Source organism: Passer montanus, unplaced genomic scaffold (genome assembly GCF_014805655.1).
Source record: "Passer montanus isolate IOZ18808 unplaced genomic scaffold, ASM1480565v1 scaffold8, whole genome shotgun sequence".
NCBI classification, from domain to species: Eukaryota; Metazoa; Chordata; class Aves; order Passeriformes; family Passeridae; genus Passer; species Passer montanus.
Window position 1 is genome coordinate 11,314,286 of NW_024373256.1, and position 16,433 is coordinate 11,330,718.

The 16,433-nt window shown below is 41.7% G+C and overlaps 1 protein-coding gene across 1 annotated transcript; it reads right to left on the minus strand.

Moving 5' to 3' along the window:
- Positions 1-885: 885 nt before the first annotated feature.
- On the minus strand, positions 886-11,409 carry METTL22 (methyltransferase like 22). Its single transcript, XM_039732435.1, has 11 exons — positions 11,279-11,409; positions 9,632-9,953; positions 6,980-7,330; positions 6,567-6,607; positions 6,337-6,481; positions 5,806-5,877; positions 5,657-5,710; positions 5,041-5,121; positions 4,410-4,512; positions 3,486-3,654; positions 886-1,781 (listed from the first exon to the last, which is right to left on the minus strand). Exons 2-11 carry the CDS (start codon positions 9,837-9,839, stop codon positions 1,746-1,748), a joined length of 1,260 nt encoding a protein of 419 aa, XP_039588369.1. The 5' UTR covers positions 9,840-9,953; positions 11,279-11,409; the 3' UTR covers positions 886-1,745.
- Positions 11,410-16,433: the final 5,024 nt, after the last annotated feature.

The window sequence follows — 16,433 nt, forward strand, 5'->3', positions numbered from 1 at the left end:
TGTTCCTGTCTCCAGAAAATATCCATCTGGATGACTGCTGGATTTGCCAGCGAGATCCAGAAATGCTCCCAATTGCCTGATGACTTTATTTAGCAAAAATGAAAGTCAGTTTTCCAAATAAAAATTTAATCTCCCCAGCCGAGCAGAAATATTCATAGGTTTTAAATTAAGTGCCTACTTTCTCTTCCTTCACAGGAATGAAGGACTTACAGGTGAGTTTCTGTTGATAATTCCAAAAACTTTGAGAAATCCTGTGTGAGAAAAAGCCACAGGATTCCCTAACTAATCACACTGTTTCACATCAGCCTTGTACATTCTTGTACAGCCTTCCAAAAATCACTACTGAAATAAGCAGCTACATTCAAAAACAATTGAATCTACCAAAGTTAATAATATTACATAACAAACCAACAAATATTAGTTTGGGAATCTTTGGATTAAAACACAGTTTTTTATCTTTGAAGTTCAAATTAGGGTTCTGAGAGAGAAGTTTTGTATTAATCTAGGCAGATATGTGCTAACATAATGTAATTTTTACTTTGTACTCACAGGGAATGGCCATCATCATCTAATAACCTTTCATCCTATTAAAGAACACAAAAAATAGGTCTTCAGACACATAAGCAGGTTATGAAATAACTGACCTACACCAATGTGAAACAGGCTCTCAAGAAGTCCATGAGATGCTTCTAATGAACCTCTTGCACACTCCCACAAGTCCCAGGCTGGAAGAGCTCCATCACTGAACTCTCCTGGTGCTGAGGAATGCAGGGGGCACAAGGATCCCCATGGCAGTGTACATATGGCAAAGTGATATAAAAACAACAGTGCACATAACATTTATAAAAGTGCAAGCAGATTTTTGGATTCATTAATAACACAGGAGAGATTTAATAAATATGTTTTATTTTAATCCAGAAGAAAGATATTAGAGGCTCACTTTTGTTTGGGCAAGATATTCTTGGCCAGCTCCCTGCCCTCAGCCTCACATGTATATGCTGAGGGTAGAACTCCAAGTATTTCAAAAGCTACAACATCTCCCTTCATGTGGTACCTTCTCACCCTCAACCTGCCCAGGACAGAATTGCTTAAAATTCCTGCAGGACAAGAAAGGGTTGACTTCCTGTACTCCAAAACCTCTGTGGAGTATTTTTAGAGGCTCAGACAAAATGCATCTTGTTTCCTTTCAAGTCAGACAGTGGCCCAAAATTAGAGTGATTTGTATAGGACAAACTGAGAATTAAGGGCCAAGTTTCATAAACAAATTTCTTAAAGCAAATTTCATTAATGACAAACAAGCCTTGACCAGAACATTGTTTCACAAATGTCCATAAATATAAATAATGCGTGGAACTGGGATAAGACTGAGAACAGTGTCCATGTTGTGTAAACTAAAAAGGGAAATGCAAATCAGCCACATGGGAAAGGTTCTTCCAAACCTTCCAAACCTCTTCTTCTTCTTTGCCAAACTCTAAGAGTGAAGTCATCATCCCAAAAAGCAAGTCACTGCCACTACCTGGCATCCAGCAGGTACTTGGAAACATCAAAGAAATCATGTCCAAGTGCACAAGTCCAAGCAATGAGGTGCCAAACACAAAAAGTAAAGCAAAACTGCATTGCAATACTTTCTGAGAACACAATTCCACCAGGAAGATGCTTTTCTCGGGATGAAAATCCTTATCTTAACAGAACATCAAAACAGCCCTTCTCCTTAGGTAAAGATCTTCTCTTCCCTCGTGGGTCTGTCATGTTAGGTGGTTAGCCATGATCTTCCACAATTCCTGTAGGAGCAGAAAAAAACCATACAGCTATTTTCTCACACCAGTAGGCTGCAATAAGAAAAAATTCCACATGCTCACTGTAAGACAAGTCTTAAGACACACCCTATACCTCCATCTATAGATAGTATCCATCTGTGGATGGATACCAAACCCATGTCTGTAATTTCCTGGAACAATTATTTGAAACAGAGCACTATAGCTGATTGCTTCATTCTTGTAGCATGATTAAAAAAATCATGTGTGTTTAGTATAAAGTGGTTTGTTTTAAAATAGTTTTAAATTAGCTCAGTTAGCCAGAGCATGGTGCTAATAATGCCAAGGTTGTGGGTTGGATTCCTGTATCAGGCCATTAATTTAAGAGTTGGATTCAATTGTCCTTGTGGGCCCCTTCCAACTCAGAATGTTCTGTTATTCTGTCATTTCACTGATCTGCATGATCATGACTGATAATCCTGCTAATCCTAAGTATTTTGACTGATAATCCTGCTCTTTTTCTTAGCCTGTGTTGAAAAATGGTTTCAATAATGCTGGTAAAAAAAAAAACCAAAACAACTGAAGAAATAATTTACTAGGGAATCAAAGTCTAACAAATGCATGGCTTATATAAACACAAACCCCCTTCTCAATCCTAAAGACAACAAGGATGAAAAATTCTTAATCACTTCATTTCTTTAGAATATATTAACATATGCTTTGTCTGCTCCACAGAGGATGATTAAGCACACTACCACATACTCTTCACCGTGTCATTGTTGAATTGTGGCAATAGACCTAATGATAAATAAAAACATAAGCATTTTAAAAATGCATAGATTTCAAGGGTCAGCAGCTTTCCTCAAAGCAGCCAGGGAATGAGTTTACATATTTATCTATTATCCAGGTTACTTTTGTGTACTTTTAAAACTTTTAAACAAGTTTTACACACGTTTTATGTCTGAAGGTATCAGCATTAAGTAAAATAAATCAATCTCATGAAGTAACTGTGGCCCCTGTCATCTCACTATACATACACACAGTATGTTCACTACAACAACACAATTTCTTGGTACCAGATTTGCAATCCAGTGCAAGATTTGCATCTCCTCTAAAAAGATTAATTAGACTGGATTGTTCTAGGAGCCTGTTAGCTGTTAGTCATCCTGCATAATAATGCTAAGAGCAGATAATTTGGAAAAAAAATGGAGAATGAGAACCATAAGTTCTTGAGAGGTAATTAGATAACCAGAAATATCATATCTGACATGTTTCTCAATAACAGAAGTTTACAGCTAATTGACTTCTTCATAGATATTAGAACATTATGTCCTAAACTCTGAACTGGGAAAGGAATTGCTGAAAGTGTGAAATGAAAGCTCTTCTACAAGAAAATAAATGAGAAGAGCTATTGGTCCCATTTTCCAGTACAGTCACAAAAAATGGCATTTTACAAAGTAAAGGTCTCTTATCCTTTGAGGAACTGAGGGCAATCTCAGCCACTCTACTGCTGTTAGAAAATCAATTCTGTCCCAGCCAAAGCCAGGACATGTCAATCTAGTACAGATTATGTAAGCACAAACAAGGATCATTTTAAATCAAAAAAAACTAAGTGGAAATGAAAGATAATGCTTATTCTCCTGTTCTTCCTTCATGTTCCATAAACAGCTGATAACTAATTTGAGATGATTAGCCTGACACATTACATTTATTTTCATGAATGCCACTTACCAACTGCTCAATCCGTTCATAAACGAGGAACTGGCAGAAATCAAGCTTAATGGGCTCCACTGTATATTTCATTTTTCCATCTTGGAGGTTCTCTAGATCATTTAGAGTATTTCTAAAGTGACTGTAAGCTTCACATGTAATATCCATATGTCTTAAAGTGAAGTTCAGCCTGGCAAAAGAGTAATTCATTTAGAACATCTCTCCTATACTGGCCTCTTATATAGGTGTGTAACTTCCCTTCTCAGCATAATTCATTCCCTTCAGCAGCCAAAAAAATATACACCCCCCATTCCTGAAAAGCAGAAAAGATGTTATATCAGCATCAGTACACAATAACTCTTGGATGAACCTTTCCATTGATCTTAGGGCACTTTGCCACAACAGAATCATTGGCTTGGCTTCCTGGACAAGCACCTGGCAGCAAACCACAGGAAGAGTTATTGCTTACATATCTCTAGAGATTTAAGCAAAGCCTATTTGTGTATCAGCTTATGAATGGACTCCAACACACAATTACTTAGAAACATTCATTGATTCCTTAAAAGCAAACAAGAGAAACTGGTCTGGAGTTGCTCAAGCTAAGAAATAAATACCCAAATTCTAAACCTCTTAATTCCATTCTGTGACCTCAAAAATATACAGCAAATGTTATCAGGCATTATACCAATCTAGCCACCTATTTATCCTTGTTTGCACAGAGGGTATCTCAGGTGAGGCAAAGGTAGAACAACCAAAGGCAAACTCCTGTTAAACTCAAATCCTGAACTGATAAAAATTAAGCATGTAGTAAAAAAAAATAAGAGCTTATCCTGAGCATATACTGCAGCCTGTGATCATCTGATACAATGAAAATCAGAAGCCAACCTTCAATTAAAACACACAAAGTTTTAGTGCTTTTTATACTAAGTTCTTGGTAATACTCACCTCTTTTCCAGTGCTAAGTAAACTGTGCAAGAATTTCTCAAGTTGTGTGTGATTCTATACAGAGTTCTGAACAAGGCATCTGTCAGGTCATCATCATAGAACACTGTTAAAAACAAGATTAGGAGCATATGTATAATTAAGGATATAATTTACTGAAGTGTCCACCGCTGCTATTTATGCCAGGCTTTCTTTAAGCTTTCTCTCATCAGAATGGGAATCATTTGTCAGACAATTTACAAGCTTTGACAAGAATTCTCTCAGCCTGGAAATAATCTTACTACAAAGCTAAAAAAACCAGGATAATAGAGAGTAGAGAGCCTCTTTCCTTTCAAAAACCCACACCAGGCTATAATTAATTTACCATTATAACCAGATCTCCTTTGAAAGCAGGACACATCAAAGAAAAGGAAGAGCTACAGCTTGCAACATCTGTTCTCATAATTGCTAATTCAGAATGTAAATATAAGTGTTTAGAAAAGAAAAATACAGGCAGGAACACTTAAGGCAGAGTTTTGGCAAATTAGGTAATGATCTGACCTATGAGATTTTAAAAGCAAACTAGCTATGTTTAAATTATTACTCACAATGCTTGAGTGTTTGATTTAAAAGCTTACTGTTTGTATTTCCCTACCATCAGCTGCCATTATCACAGAACAGTGATCAAGCAAATCAGCAATCTCTTCTTCAGACCAGCTATAAGGAGCTTCAGGATCTGGAAGAAAGAATATGGATTGGGTGTACATGATTAAATGTCTCAAATGACTGGAGAAAAGGAACTTCCTAGCTCCTGCGGGCAGCTGCTGCTCCATAAACAGAGCACACCACTCAACGGAAATCAAAACTTTCCCTGTTCATTTTCTGAAGTTGTCTCAGTCCTCTGCTTTCTTTGTGTTATGTCCAACCCTCCCAAGGCTGACTGACAAGCAAAAGCTTTCTTCCACTTCAGAATTTACAATCCTGTGGCAAGATCACAGGTTTAAAAACATTAAAGCAAGCACACCTTTAAACAAAACCCCAGCTATATCCTTACATAAGTTTTGATTAATCTTCCTTTTTATCATGCTTTAAAAAATTTATTCTTCATTAAAAGAATCTTTATTTGAAAGTCTAATAAACATAAAACCTTTTCAACTGGCAGTATCAAATATTGTCATTAACCAGAATTTTCTTTGAGGCCCAAGAGAGGCTTTTGAATATGTAACACCAAACACCAACCCAACCTAAAAGAAGCCATTATAGGCACCTACCAGTGCAGAATTCATCTTTCAGCCAATCCAGTTCTTTCACTTTAATTTCCCCTCCTGGGAGTGAACAAAGATTACATCAGTCACAAATGGCCTTTCAGACAGCACCTGGGCTAAAGCAGAGAGTCAAAATCTGACCATACAACACCTACCTCCTGGCTCCATCAGATGTTTGTTTAATGCAACATTTTGCTCACACATGGCCAGGAGATCTTCACCAACATCTGGAAAAGAAGTGATAATGATATTAAAACCAAGAATATTTTGTATGGGCCATGTATGCGTCTCAGACTAATACTCAAAGTTTCTCTCAAGCCCATGAGATACAGGAAAATTCAGAGCAACTCTGTCCACTGACGATTGCTCCCCTAGTATCCTTCTTCCTTTTCTCTTTCAGTTCTCTGAGCAACCCTTGAAAAAAGAAGATCTAGTCATACACTACCTATTTTAATCAGAACACACTATCATGACTTCACTGCAACATATCTTGCTTTTAAACTCTTGAGCTTTCTCAGCCCCTTGAGAAAGTTCCTGTTATTTTTCAGTAAATAACACAAATTGATATGCATTAATAAAAATTATTAACTATAACTGAACAAATGAGTCTGAAAATACCAGGATGAAAGCATGACTTTGTAAAGTTTCATGAAAATATTTAACTGAAAAAACTGCCACTGCCTTACCTGTGCAATAAACTCTCTTGGCAGCTGTTCCCATGATAATGCTGGTAATTCCAGTGCCACCTCCAAGCTCCAGCACAGAGCAACCCCTGAACGTGTCCCTTTGAAAGAGAATGTAATCAGCCAGAAGGAAGGCAGCACGCCAGACCTGGGGACAAGGGAAGCACTTAAAACTGAATCAGCTCTGAAGCACATTCCATGAAAATCAAGATACTACAAGGCAGAACACGTACTTGTTTACCAACGTCTTCCAAGGGGGTTGCCATGGTGTGTTCTGTGGAAATGAGAGAGAACAGAAAACAATTATCTCAAAATTGCTCAAATCAAGTTCCATAGTGGCAGGTTTGAAACTAAGGCTTTGCTTCCCTTTCAAATACAGAACTAAACACTCTTCATTCTATTGAATGCTGGCTAATGCCAAACACCCACTCTAACTAAGGAACACTGAGTTCTCTGTGGTATACAACTGCCCAAATCACTTCCAGAGAAAAAATGTAAATTTTTATTTGCAGTATCACAGTATTGTGATCATTATTTTCTTTCACTTAGCAAACTGCTGTTCCATTTTGAAAGCAAACCTATTTTTCTTTTGTTTTACTGAAACGTATCTGCCACATTTCTCCCTGGCTGAAAACTTATTATTTACCTATTTTAACAACATCACTGCAAGTGCACTCCTGCTCTTCATCTTCAAAAGCATCTTCTTTCCCTTTCATCAGAATTACAGGGCACACTATATCCCTCAAAAGATCCTCTGCTTGCAAATCAGAGGCACTTCGAGGCCTTCTGACCACTTCCAAGTCTCCATCATCATCTAGCAGAGCTTCTACTCCTTCACTATTTAATTCTCCTTCTTCTTTCACGTTACTCCTGTCCTTGTCACACAGTTGATCTCCACTTCTGCTCTGATGTTCTCTTCCTGTGGTAATTTCTCTCACGTGTTTCCCAGATGCCAAATCTTCTGTGCTCCAAAGGAGTTTGAAATATGACAGGAATACTGTAAGAACACAGTGTGGGGGGAAAGGTCAAACACCAGATGAGGCAGAACCTGTGCACAACTTCCACATGCATGAGATTTTGGTATTCATTATATGTATGAAAAATCTATAGAGTAAAACATGATACAAGTAACTTGAGACACAGTTTTATTTGCTATGAAGAAATACTTCTGTTATTAAGTTCTGGCAGCAGAAACTAACAAAGCACTTTCACAGTCCACTGGCTGACTCAGCATCTGCACAGCCACAACGGGCACGTTCGTCTGATTTAGTCACATTTATTTTAACTCTTGGCAGAGGGGATGCTTTCTTACACCCTCCAAAAGTTCTGTTCACAGAAGTTCAAACTAAGTTGAAAGCAGATTTAATATAAGTTAGAATTTGTTTATTTTGGTTAAGATTCCTATCTTGCAAGAAAGAAGCATGTTCCAGTAAAATGCAAGTTGAATTTTTGTTTGTTGCTTTGAAAGTCTTTAGGAGTTCAAGCAACTTCAAGCCTTGAAATTGGCTCAGCATATAAGAACAGAAATAAGTGCACAGGAGGCAAAGCTGACACTTCTGTAATTTTTTTAAAGTGTTCACACTGACTATTCAAAGGGATTAAATGACTGAAGCTATTCTTAATGACCGATTAATTAAAAATCTTTTACAACAACCACTCAGTGACATCAGCATCTATTAAAATTTTAAATTATTATAACATGGACCTTGCAATTTTAATTACAAGAATCTGTACTGCCTGAATACCACACATAAGGAAGAACAGACATTCCATAGTCCTTCCATCTATGTTCATTCCCAAGAAAAGGGAAGAGATAAAGTGCTTGCCACCACTGCTTTCAACAATTTCACAATTTATGGAGCTCTATTCCAGTTTCTTTAGTAGGCTAGATGTTCCAAGGTGGACCACTGAAATCTGACAGAGGCTCCTCTCTAGTGAGACCATTTTTAGCTAGATCTAAAAAAATCTTCGATGCCTGTCCTAGCATGAGAAATTTTTAAGGTCTCTGCTGTTTGCATAATGACCAAATGAAACTAATTGGAACAGAGGATGCCATCAGTGAATGACATGCTTTGTTCTCCAAGTCCATTCTGATCCTCTGCACTTCTACAGCATTCTAAAGGTGGAAAGTCAAACTGACTTAAAGGGGAAGAGACTAAATCCTCATAAACTTCCCCAAAACACAGCAAAGTGGCCCTAGTAGATTGTTATGGCATTGAAGGCTGTCATGCTACAATGCAATTCTTGTCTCAATAGCCAGAGGAGTGTCCCAGGCAGAGCTCACTGAAGTAGGCAGAACACACTGCACTTCCTTCTGCTGAAAGGTTCTTTGCACCAAGCACAATCACAGAAAGCACATATCAAACAGCATGAAGACCCACCACAGCATTAATTACCTGCGTTTTGACCTGAACAGGGTCAAAATTATTATTCATTTCCTTGTCAGGCCTACTTTGATAATTTTTCACATTATCATACAGCAGAACAGCTGCAGAAGTTACTCTTTTGATGTCACGAGTGGATTTGAAAAAACAATTAACACTTCTGTCACAGCAGGACTTTTGTACAGAACATTTTGCTGGCAGCCTCAAGGTCAGTTCCCTTGACAACTTTATAGCAACCTACAAGCTGGCAATCAGCCAGGGGCATTTGCCAACTCATTTCCTCTATAGCCTTGACTCTTCAAATTCTGTGTCAGTTAAAGCCATTGCTGTATTGAGTTTTCTTGTTGACATTTTTTTTTGAAGCGCCACAAAAAAAAAATAAAAATCAACCCCACCAACAGAAAAGAATCAAAACCAAAGAAACCCCACCACATAGCCTAAAGAAAGCAAGCTGTTATGCTCCTCTGGAATTGATAGTAAATCATCACATAAACATTTAATTAAACTTGATACATTAATTGCTGAAGTTACACTATTTAAAACCCCTGAGTTCTCACCTTTTGTGTGTAAGAAACATCACAACCTTATTTTAAATCATGATTCCCAATGTGCTGTATTGACAATATTGCTCAATGAACCCTTAAATTAAACCTGCAAGTGAGTAAATTTGGTTACTTTTTGTTACTTTTGTTTAATTTTTAGGACAAGCTGTCTACAAGATTTCATTGCTGGAGTTAATTTCAGGAGGAGAACACAGCTAGCCCTCTTCCTAAAGACTGAGTAGGAGGTGATTCTGCTTATAACTGGCATAAAATATGTAACCATTAATATCAACCACTTAGAGGAGGATTCAGCCTCCCAAAGATCTGAGTACAGTTAAAACACAGCTCCCTCCATCAGGCAGCATCCATTACCTGGCTGTCCAACTGCATTCAGTCGTACCATGAGGTGTCTTTTGCTTGGGCAGTGCAAGTGGACATCAGACAGCACAGTGTCACTTCTGAACGTGGGGTTATCCATCTCCTTCTCTGCTAAATCTACCATGGGGAGCTGGTGAGAGGAACACCTGCAGTGTTCAAACAGCCCCTGATGCTGCCACAAAGGGATTCCATTCTCTCCCATTTACAGGCGTCCAGTAACAGTTCTGCTCACCAAGGGAAACTCAGGATATCATTTCTGAGAAGGTGTGGTCGTGCAAGCTCCACCACGCTCCAAGACAACATCAGGACATTCAACCTAAAACCAAACACAGGCAGGCTTTGGTGGTAGCCTGACACTGTCTGAACATTGCTCCAGCAGCATTTCAGAAGACAAAAGTCAGATGACACTGTTCAATAAAGTAGCAATGCTCCAAGGCTCTCTTTTACACAATCCTCAAATACATAACTGTTAGTAGTTCAGTGGCAGCCACTGTGTATTTTAGGAAGAGCTTCTCATTTGCTTGTGTTACAAACAACCTCTCCTGAAAAAAACCAAATGTTACCATGACTGCACAGAATTACAATGCCTAATCAAGGTCTTCAAAGGGAATAAGGCCACTTATGTTAGCCTTAACGTCTTGAATGGTTATGCTAAATTTGCTATTGTGCAGTTGTGCTTGAACAAGATCACTGAATGGTTCAGAAGGCTGGAAGGGACCACAGTGGCTCATCTGCTCCCACCTCCCTCCTCAGGCAGGTCATTCTGGAGCACAGTATCATCTCCAGATGGTTCTGGAGTGTCTCCAGCGAGGGAGACTCCACACTCTCTGTGGGCAATCTGTCCCAGGGCTCGGTGTCTCACAGGGAAGTTCTTTTTCACGTTCAGGTGGAGCTTCCTGGGCATCAGCTCCTGCCCTTTGCTCCTGCCCCATTGCTGGGCCCCAGGGAGCAGAGCCCGGCCTCGGCTCTGAGCCCTCCCTTTGATGTTTACACACATTAAAAAGGCCCCCCTCAGTAATCTCTCCTCAACTTCAGCCTTTCCTCCTAAGAGAGACGCTCCAGACCCGCGGTAACTCAGTAGCCTGCCGGACCATCACACCCACCCACACTGACAACACTCCATGCTGCAGAGGCAGTCTGCATCTGTGGCTGGGCAGTCTGTGAGCTCTGCCCGCTCCAAACCCACCTTGTCCCGGCGGGGCTGGGCACGGGAGCCAGCGGAGCCCTGCCGGCAGTGCCCGGCGCTGTGGGAGGGCCGCGGGGCCCGCCGGAGCCTCACGGGGCTCGGCGCGGCCGGGCCGGGCTCCGCGGGGCTCAGCAAGGCCGGGCCGGGCTCCGCGGGGCTCAGTGCGGCCGCGGGAGCGCGGGGGGGACACCCGCCTGTCCCCACAGTGGCACCCGCCTGTCCTCACGGTGGGACCCTCCTGATCCCATGGTGGGACCCGCCTGTCCCGCATCCCTCCGGACACTGCCTGTCCCGTGTCCCCACGGTGAGACACGCTTGTCCCGCGTCCCCCGGCAGGACCCACGTCCCCCGGCAGGATCCGCGTCTTCCCGCCCGGACCATGCCCGTCCCGCTTCTCCCCGCTCAGGTCCCGCGTTCCCCCGGCGGCTCTCCCCCTTCCCCGGCTCAGATCCCACCTCTCCCGCTGCTCCCGGCTCGGGTCCCGCCTCTCCCGGCCGCTCCGGCCCTGCCGGTGTCGCTCTCCCGGCTCGGCTCCTCCCGGCTCCTTCCGCTGACGCCGCTGCCCGGCGCCCGCGGTGGCTGCGGGTCGTGCGGTGCCCGCGGTGCTCGGGGCTCTCCTGTGTGTGTGTGTGAGAGAGCTGCCCGGCTCCAAACCCCGCTCAGAGCCTGCCGGGGAGGCGGCCAGGGCAGCGCCGGCCTTGCGCTGGGGCACCCGCGGGACTTGCTCGGAGTTACACACGCCTTTCCTACTCGCGTGTTCACTTGTTAAGTGATTCTAGCATCACTGCCCTCTCTCGGTTCGTCTGTAATGCCATGCAAAATCTACAAACGGCTTGAAAACAAAGTGGGAAAACCGCTGCGGAGGCAAATAGGCGTTTCTTCCTCAGTCGAGATGTCAGTATTCCAGTACCGCTGTAAGATCAGCTGGAGCACAGCTGTTCACTTGTTTAGGGAGTTTAGTTGCTTAACTCTGAAGAGTTTTTAATTATGTATAAACCAGGTGAAATAAACAAGACTGAGTTAATAATTGAGTGGAAACATCATAACCAGAGTCTTTGGGAGGCTTTAACAACAGGAGTTTGCCTAACAGGATTAGACCACCAGATTTTAGTATCTGCGTTTTGGACCATGGTGTTTTAGGTCGTTTAGGTTTTTTTTCCCAGCTGAGCTCGTCTGCGGTGGGAGCTGGCAGCTGGTCTGGCCCTGGGCTGTGTGGTCAATGGTGTGGGGGCACAGGGCAGCTCAGCAGCTGGACACTGAGCAGCCCTCTGCAAAATCACAGACAGAGCTGTGCTCCAAACTCCCATCTGTGTTCTAGTTCACCTCCTTGGCAAGTCTGCTGGCGCTGCTGAAGTTGTTTTATCTTTCAGCAGGAGAATCTTGTTCAACAGTGGGTATTCACACATTAATTACTTCATTAAAATACGATGCTAATGTCAATTGCTATAGATGATCCTTGTATTTTTCTTGAGGAGTAGGAAGTATTAGTCAATGATTAAAAACCTTGGAATGTAGTAGCATAGTCTGTATCTAATTCTAGATGTCTCATCATCTGCCTCCCTCAACAAAGGCTAAGAATTACTAAATAATTATTAAAATAATTAAATAATCTTTCCCTATTTTTACGGTCAAGTGTTTTGAGTGGCAATGAAATGGAAAACACAGAAGCCATCCAAATATCTCATTGCAGTTTCTGCAGGGAATTTTATTGGATGGATATCTGACAAAAATACTTTGGAGATTTGTCCTCCTTTTATCTGTCTCCTGTGAAAGAGCAGAACATTATTTTACTTCCTGTGGTGATATACTGCCACATAAATTATTACTGCAGTGTCTCTCTCTGCTGGCATGCTCCTCACTGCTGTGGAGTACTAAGCAGGCAAAGCAGATTGTGATTGTCACAAAATCTCACTGGTCTGCAGCAAGAGGCACTTACTGGTACACAGGCTTAGTGTCATTAGAGGAGTAGCTAAAAATGTCCATTATATGGGGACTTTAAAACACAAAGTTTCATTACGTGAGAAATGGAGCTACTGCAATTGCTTTTCTAAGAAAAGTAGAGAAAAATGATACCTCATTTCACATATGCATAATATTTGGGCAAAACAGGAATATCTCGTGGCTGCAGAAGATCTGTGGCTACAGATGTTATAACGTGGGTGATAATGAAAATTGTTTAGGGAGCTGCAGTTTCTGTACTACACACAAGAGGGCTTCGGCAGCAAATTCCTAAGATTCACCTCTTTTTTAAGGATGCACCTAAGTTGCATTTCCTGTCTTCCTCACAGCCATGTGACCTAGAAATTTGTTTAAATTTACCTCACATGCCAGACAACTTTACCAAGGTTTAATTGCTTGTTTGGAATGATGAATTGGGCCAGTTTAATCCGCTGACCAAGTACTAAGAAGTTGGCTGTGCTGATTGCTTCAGGCGTGTCCCTCCTGCAATCCCCCTTTGAATTCAGTGTCATGAGCTGACACTCCATGGGGTTTTTTTGGCAGATCAGGTAATACTGAATAAGAGGCAGGACATTGTATGTCTTGTAGTCTCTCATCAGAGATAAATTATGACTGGTCAGTCCTTTTTTAAATTCATTGTGGGTTGTGACTCTTCAAAACTGGATGTGTACAAGTGCACGATGAAAATATTAAATCTGAGAAGGAATAGCCAAACCTCAGATCAACCAGCAATAGTTACTAATTTCCAAGGGCATTGAATCTGAAAATTGTAATAGTGTATATTGTCTAACAGCTTTTCTCTTTTGAGCCACAGGGGAAGTTGTTGTGGTAAGTTTAAAAGAACAATAAACTCCAGAATCCCATTAGCTTTACTGGAAGGCTGAATGGTAAAACTGCCTTTGAATTTAATTCTTCAACAAAAAGAACAAAAACAACAAAACCAAACCAAACCAAAACAAAACAAAAAACAGGAGAAAAAAAAAATGTGATATTTCCTGGAAGAGGATTGTGAATGAAATTAGATGTGTTGAGTGTGTTTGTTGCCATGGCAGCAGTTAATTACAGTCATTGGTGCACACTTGCACTGGCTGGCTTTCCTACAGTCAGGTGGATAAACATTGTGTGAATCCCTCCCTTCTTCAGTTTACAAATAATCTACTTCTAGTAGATTATTTGTAAACTCTTCACAAATACAGACTGGGAGAGGATATGAAATAAAGAAACACTGGGGAAAATTGAGGAATTCAGTGGGATTCTGCTGCACCTGAACAGCACAGGTTCAGAACAGTTGAGTTAAAACTGCCCTGGAGATGAATTTTACCCAGGAAAAGTCCTGGGAAGCAAACCTGGTGATTCCCAGAACACAATGCCCTCTGAATCCTCCACCACCCAGGTAACCCTGCAAGCAGAACAGGGAGGGTAAAAGTTACACAAGCTTTGCCCTGCTCAGGCTGGAAGAGGCTGATACTTTTGCTGCATCACACTCTGGGGACTAATAATTGGACTGCAACTTTGAGAGCATATTCTGAATTATCTTTGTTGTTCTGAGCAGCAGATTGACTTTGGCAGATGTAACCAACACCTAGTCTATGCAAAGCAAAGTGTTCCTTCTCCATAAAGCTAAGCCTAGATTAAAATTTTGAATCTTTAACGCTATAGATCCTAGTTTAACATTCAGAGATCTCAGGAAATTAAAATTGAGTTTCTAGAGAAAATAATTTGCACTACTGGCTTTTTCCTTTCATTATAAATATTTCCCAATGAATACAATAAATTGTTTTGTAAACTATGTTTTTAGTTTTATGACTTTGCAGGAATTATTTGTTCCTTAGCATGGCAATAAATGCCTAAAAAATTATGGTGATGTGGAAATGAAACCTTTATGTAGAGTTGATTTACTATTGATATAAATGTTTGTCATCAGCCTGGTCAAAAAAGGACCTGGGGTTAGTAGGCTCTAATTTTGGTTTACTGTAAAGTAAGTCTAGACAGAGTCTACAAGGACCTCCACACATCTCGATGGCTGAAATAGATTATTTAATAAAGTTTCTAAAAATAAGCACATGTACAAACTTCGTGGGCCCCAAGATCAGAACAAAACCTCTCCAAGACACAGAGTATCACTGATAAGCATCTCATTCCTGATTAACAGCTGGTATCCAACTGGGTTGAATGTTCCTCCAGTTTTACACCCTTTGCTTTCCCTTGGATTTAACTGGGAGATGACAGTGGCAGATCATTGCAGGGGAGTGATGATTCAGGAGTATGAGTGCCTCTGGTTCAGATTTATGAGAAGAGAACTGATAAAACCTCTGTCTAAGACATGGTATTGTGGGGCTAATTTAAACTTTCAAGTAACTCTGCAAATGTAGTTGGAAAAAAAGAGACAAGCTTGGGATCCCAGTTAAGATCGTGCCCCAAGGCTTGCTCATTTTGTCTCCCTGCATTAGTTAGTCTAACAAAACATTTCACTTTGCTTCATTAACTTTGTATCACCCAAACATTGCAATTACAGGGAGGTAGCAGCTGCCTGGTTTGTGGAACTACAGAGGCATTTTCACAGCTTACAGATACAACTTGGACATGTGAGAAATAGATGGCAAGAGCTCAGAATGATGCTGTGGCTGCTTAACAGTGTATTCCTGAATATAAAGACAATTATATTCCCAGCCATATACACCTTTCAGTAGTTTTGCAGAGCAAAATGTGGTCTGTAGTGTCATGATTACTGTGTTTATTTAAACACTGTCTCTCAAGGAAAATGTTCCTTTTAACTGATCCTACTGCTGAAGCCCTACTGGTTCACAATAGCTTGTTGCCATGGATGGGTAATGATGTCACACATTCTGCCCAGTGTCCATGCCAGAAAATAAATGGGAATGACTTTTTTAATTACTCAGAGTTACTTAGCAATTCCCTGGAAGGCCTGAAGTGAATTACAAGGAAAAAAACAAGATGCCCCATTGACCCTACCTGCACAGTATCTTTATGCCAGTGGAGAGATGCAGTAAAACACCGGAGTAAATCCTCTGTGGGTTTGAAAACAAGGCTATTACCGAAATACACTTTGTTACTCAACAGATTTCAGCGGGTTGAAGATGAGCAGGAGGCTGGGTGGAGTTTGGCTTTAGGGCTCACACATGAACACCTCAGTAACTGTAGTTTCTGGAGAGGGAGCTTGTGTCTTTCCCTCCATCGGTGACATTCTAACAGGAAAATGATCCCGAGCAGGGTACAGACATCACTGCACCGGGCAGTAAATGCCACGCTACTGCCTTCCCTCACACCCCCTTTCGAATTAGGTTAGAACTGGCCTTTTGAGGTGGGCAGCTGGAAGGCACAGAACAGGAGGGGATCTCTTGTAAATATACCAGAAAGGCTGCCGGAGCACAAACCGTGTTTCTGCTCCCCAAACCTCGGCTTCTGCCTCCTCCTCCCCTCACAGACAGAGCTGTTCGGAACGCAGGAGCTTTCTCCCCTGCGAGGTGAGCCCATCCCGAGGCTGCCGGAGCGATGGGGATGCCCATGCCCGGTCCCTCTGACCGCACGGCGCTCCGCGCTCGCTCCGCACACGCCCGCGGGGGCTCGCCGGGGCTCGGGCTGGCAGCCGGGGTGTCTGCGCGGCCGCGGGGTGCCCGGTCCGCCCGCGGG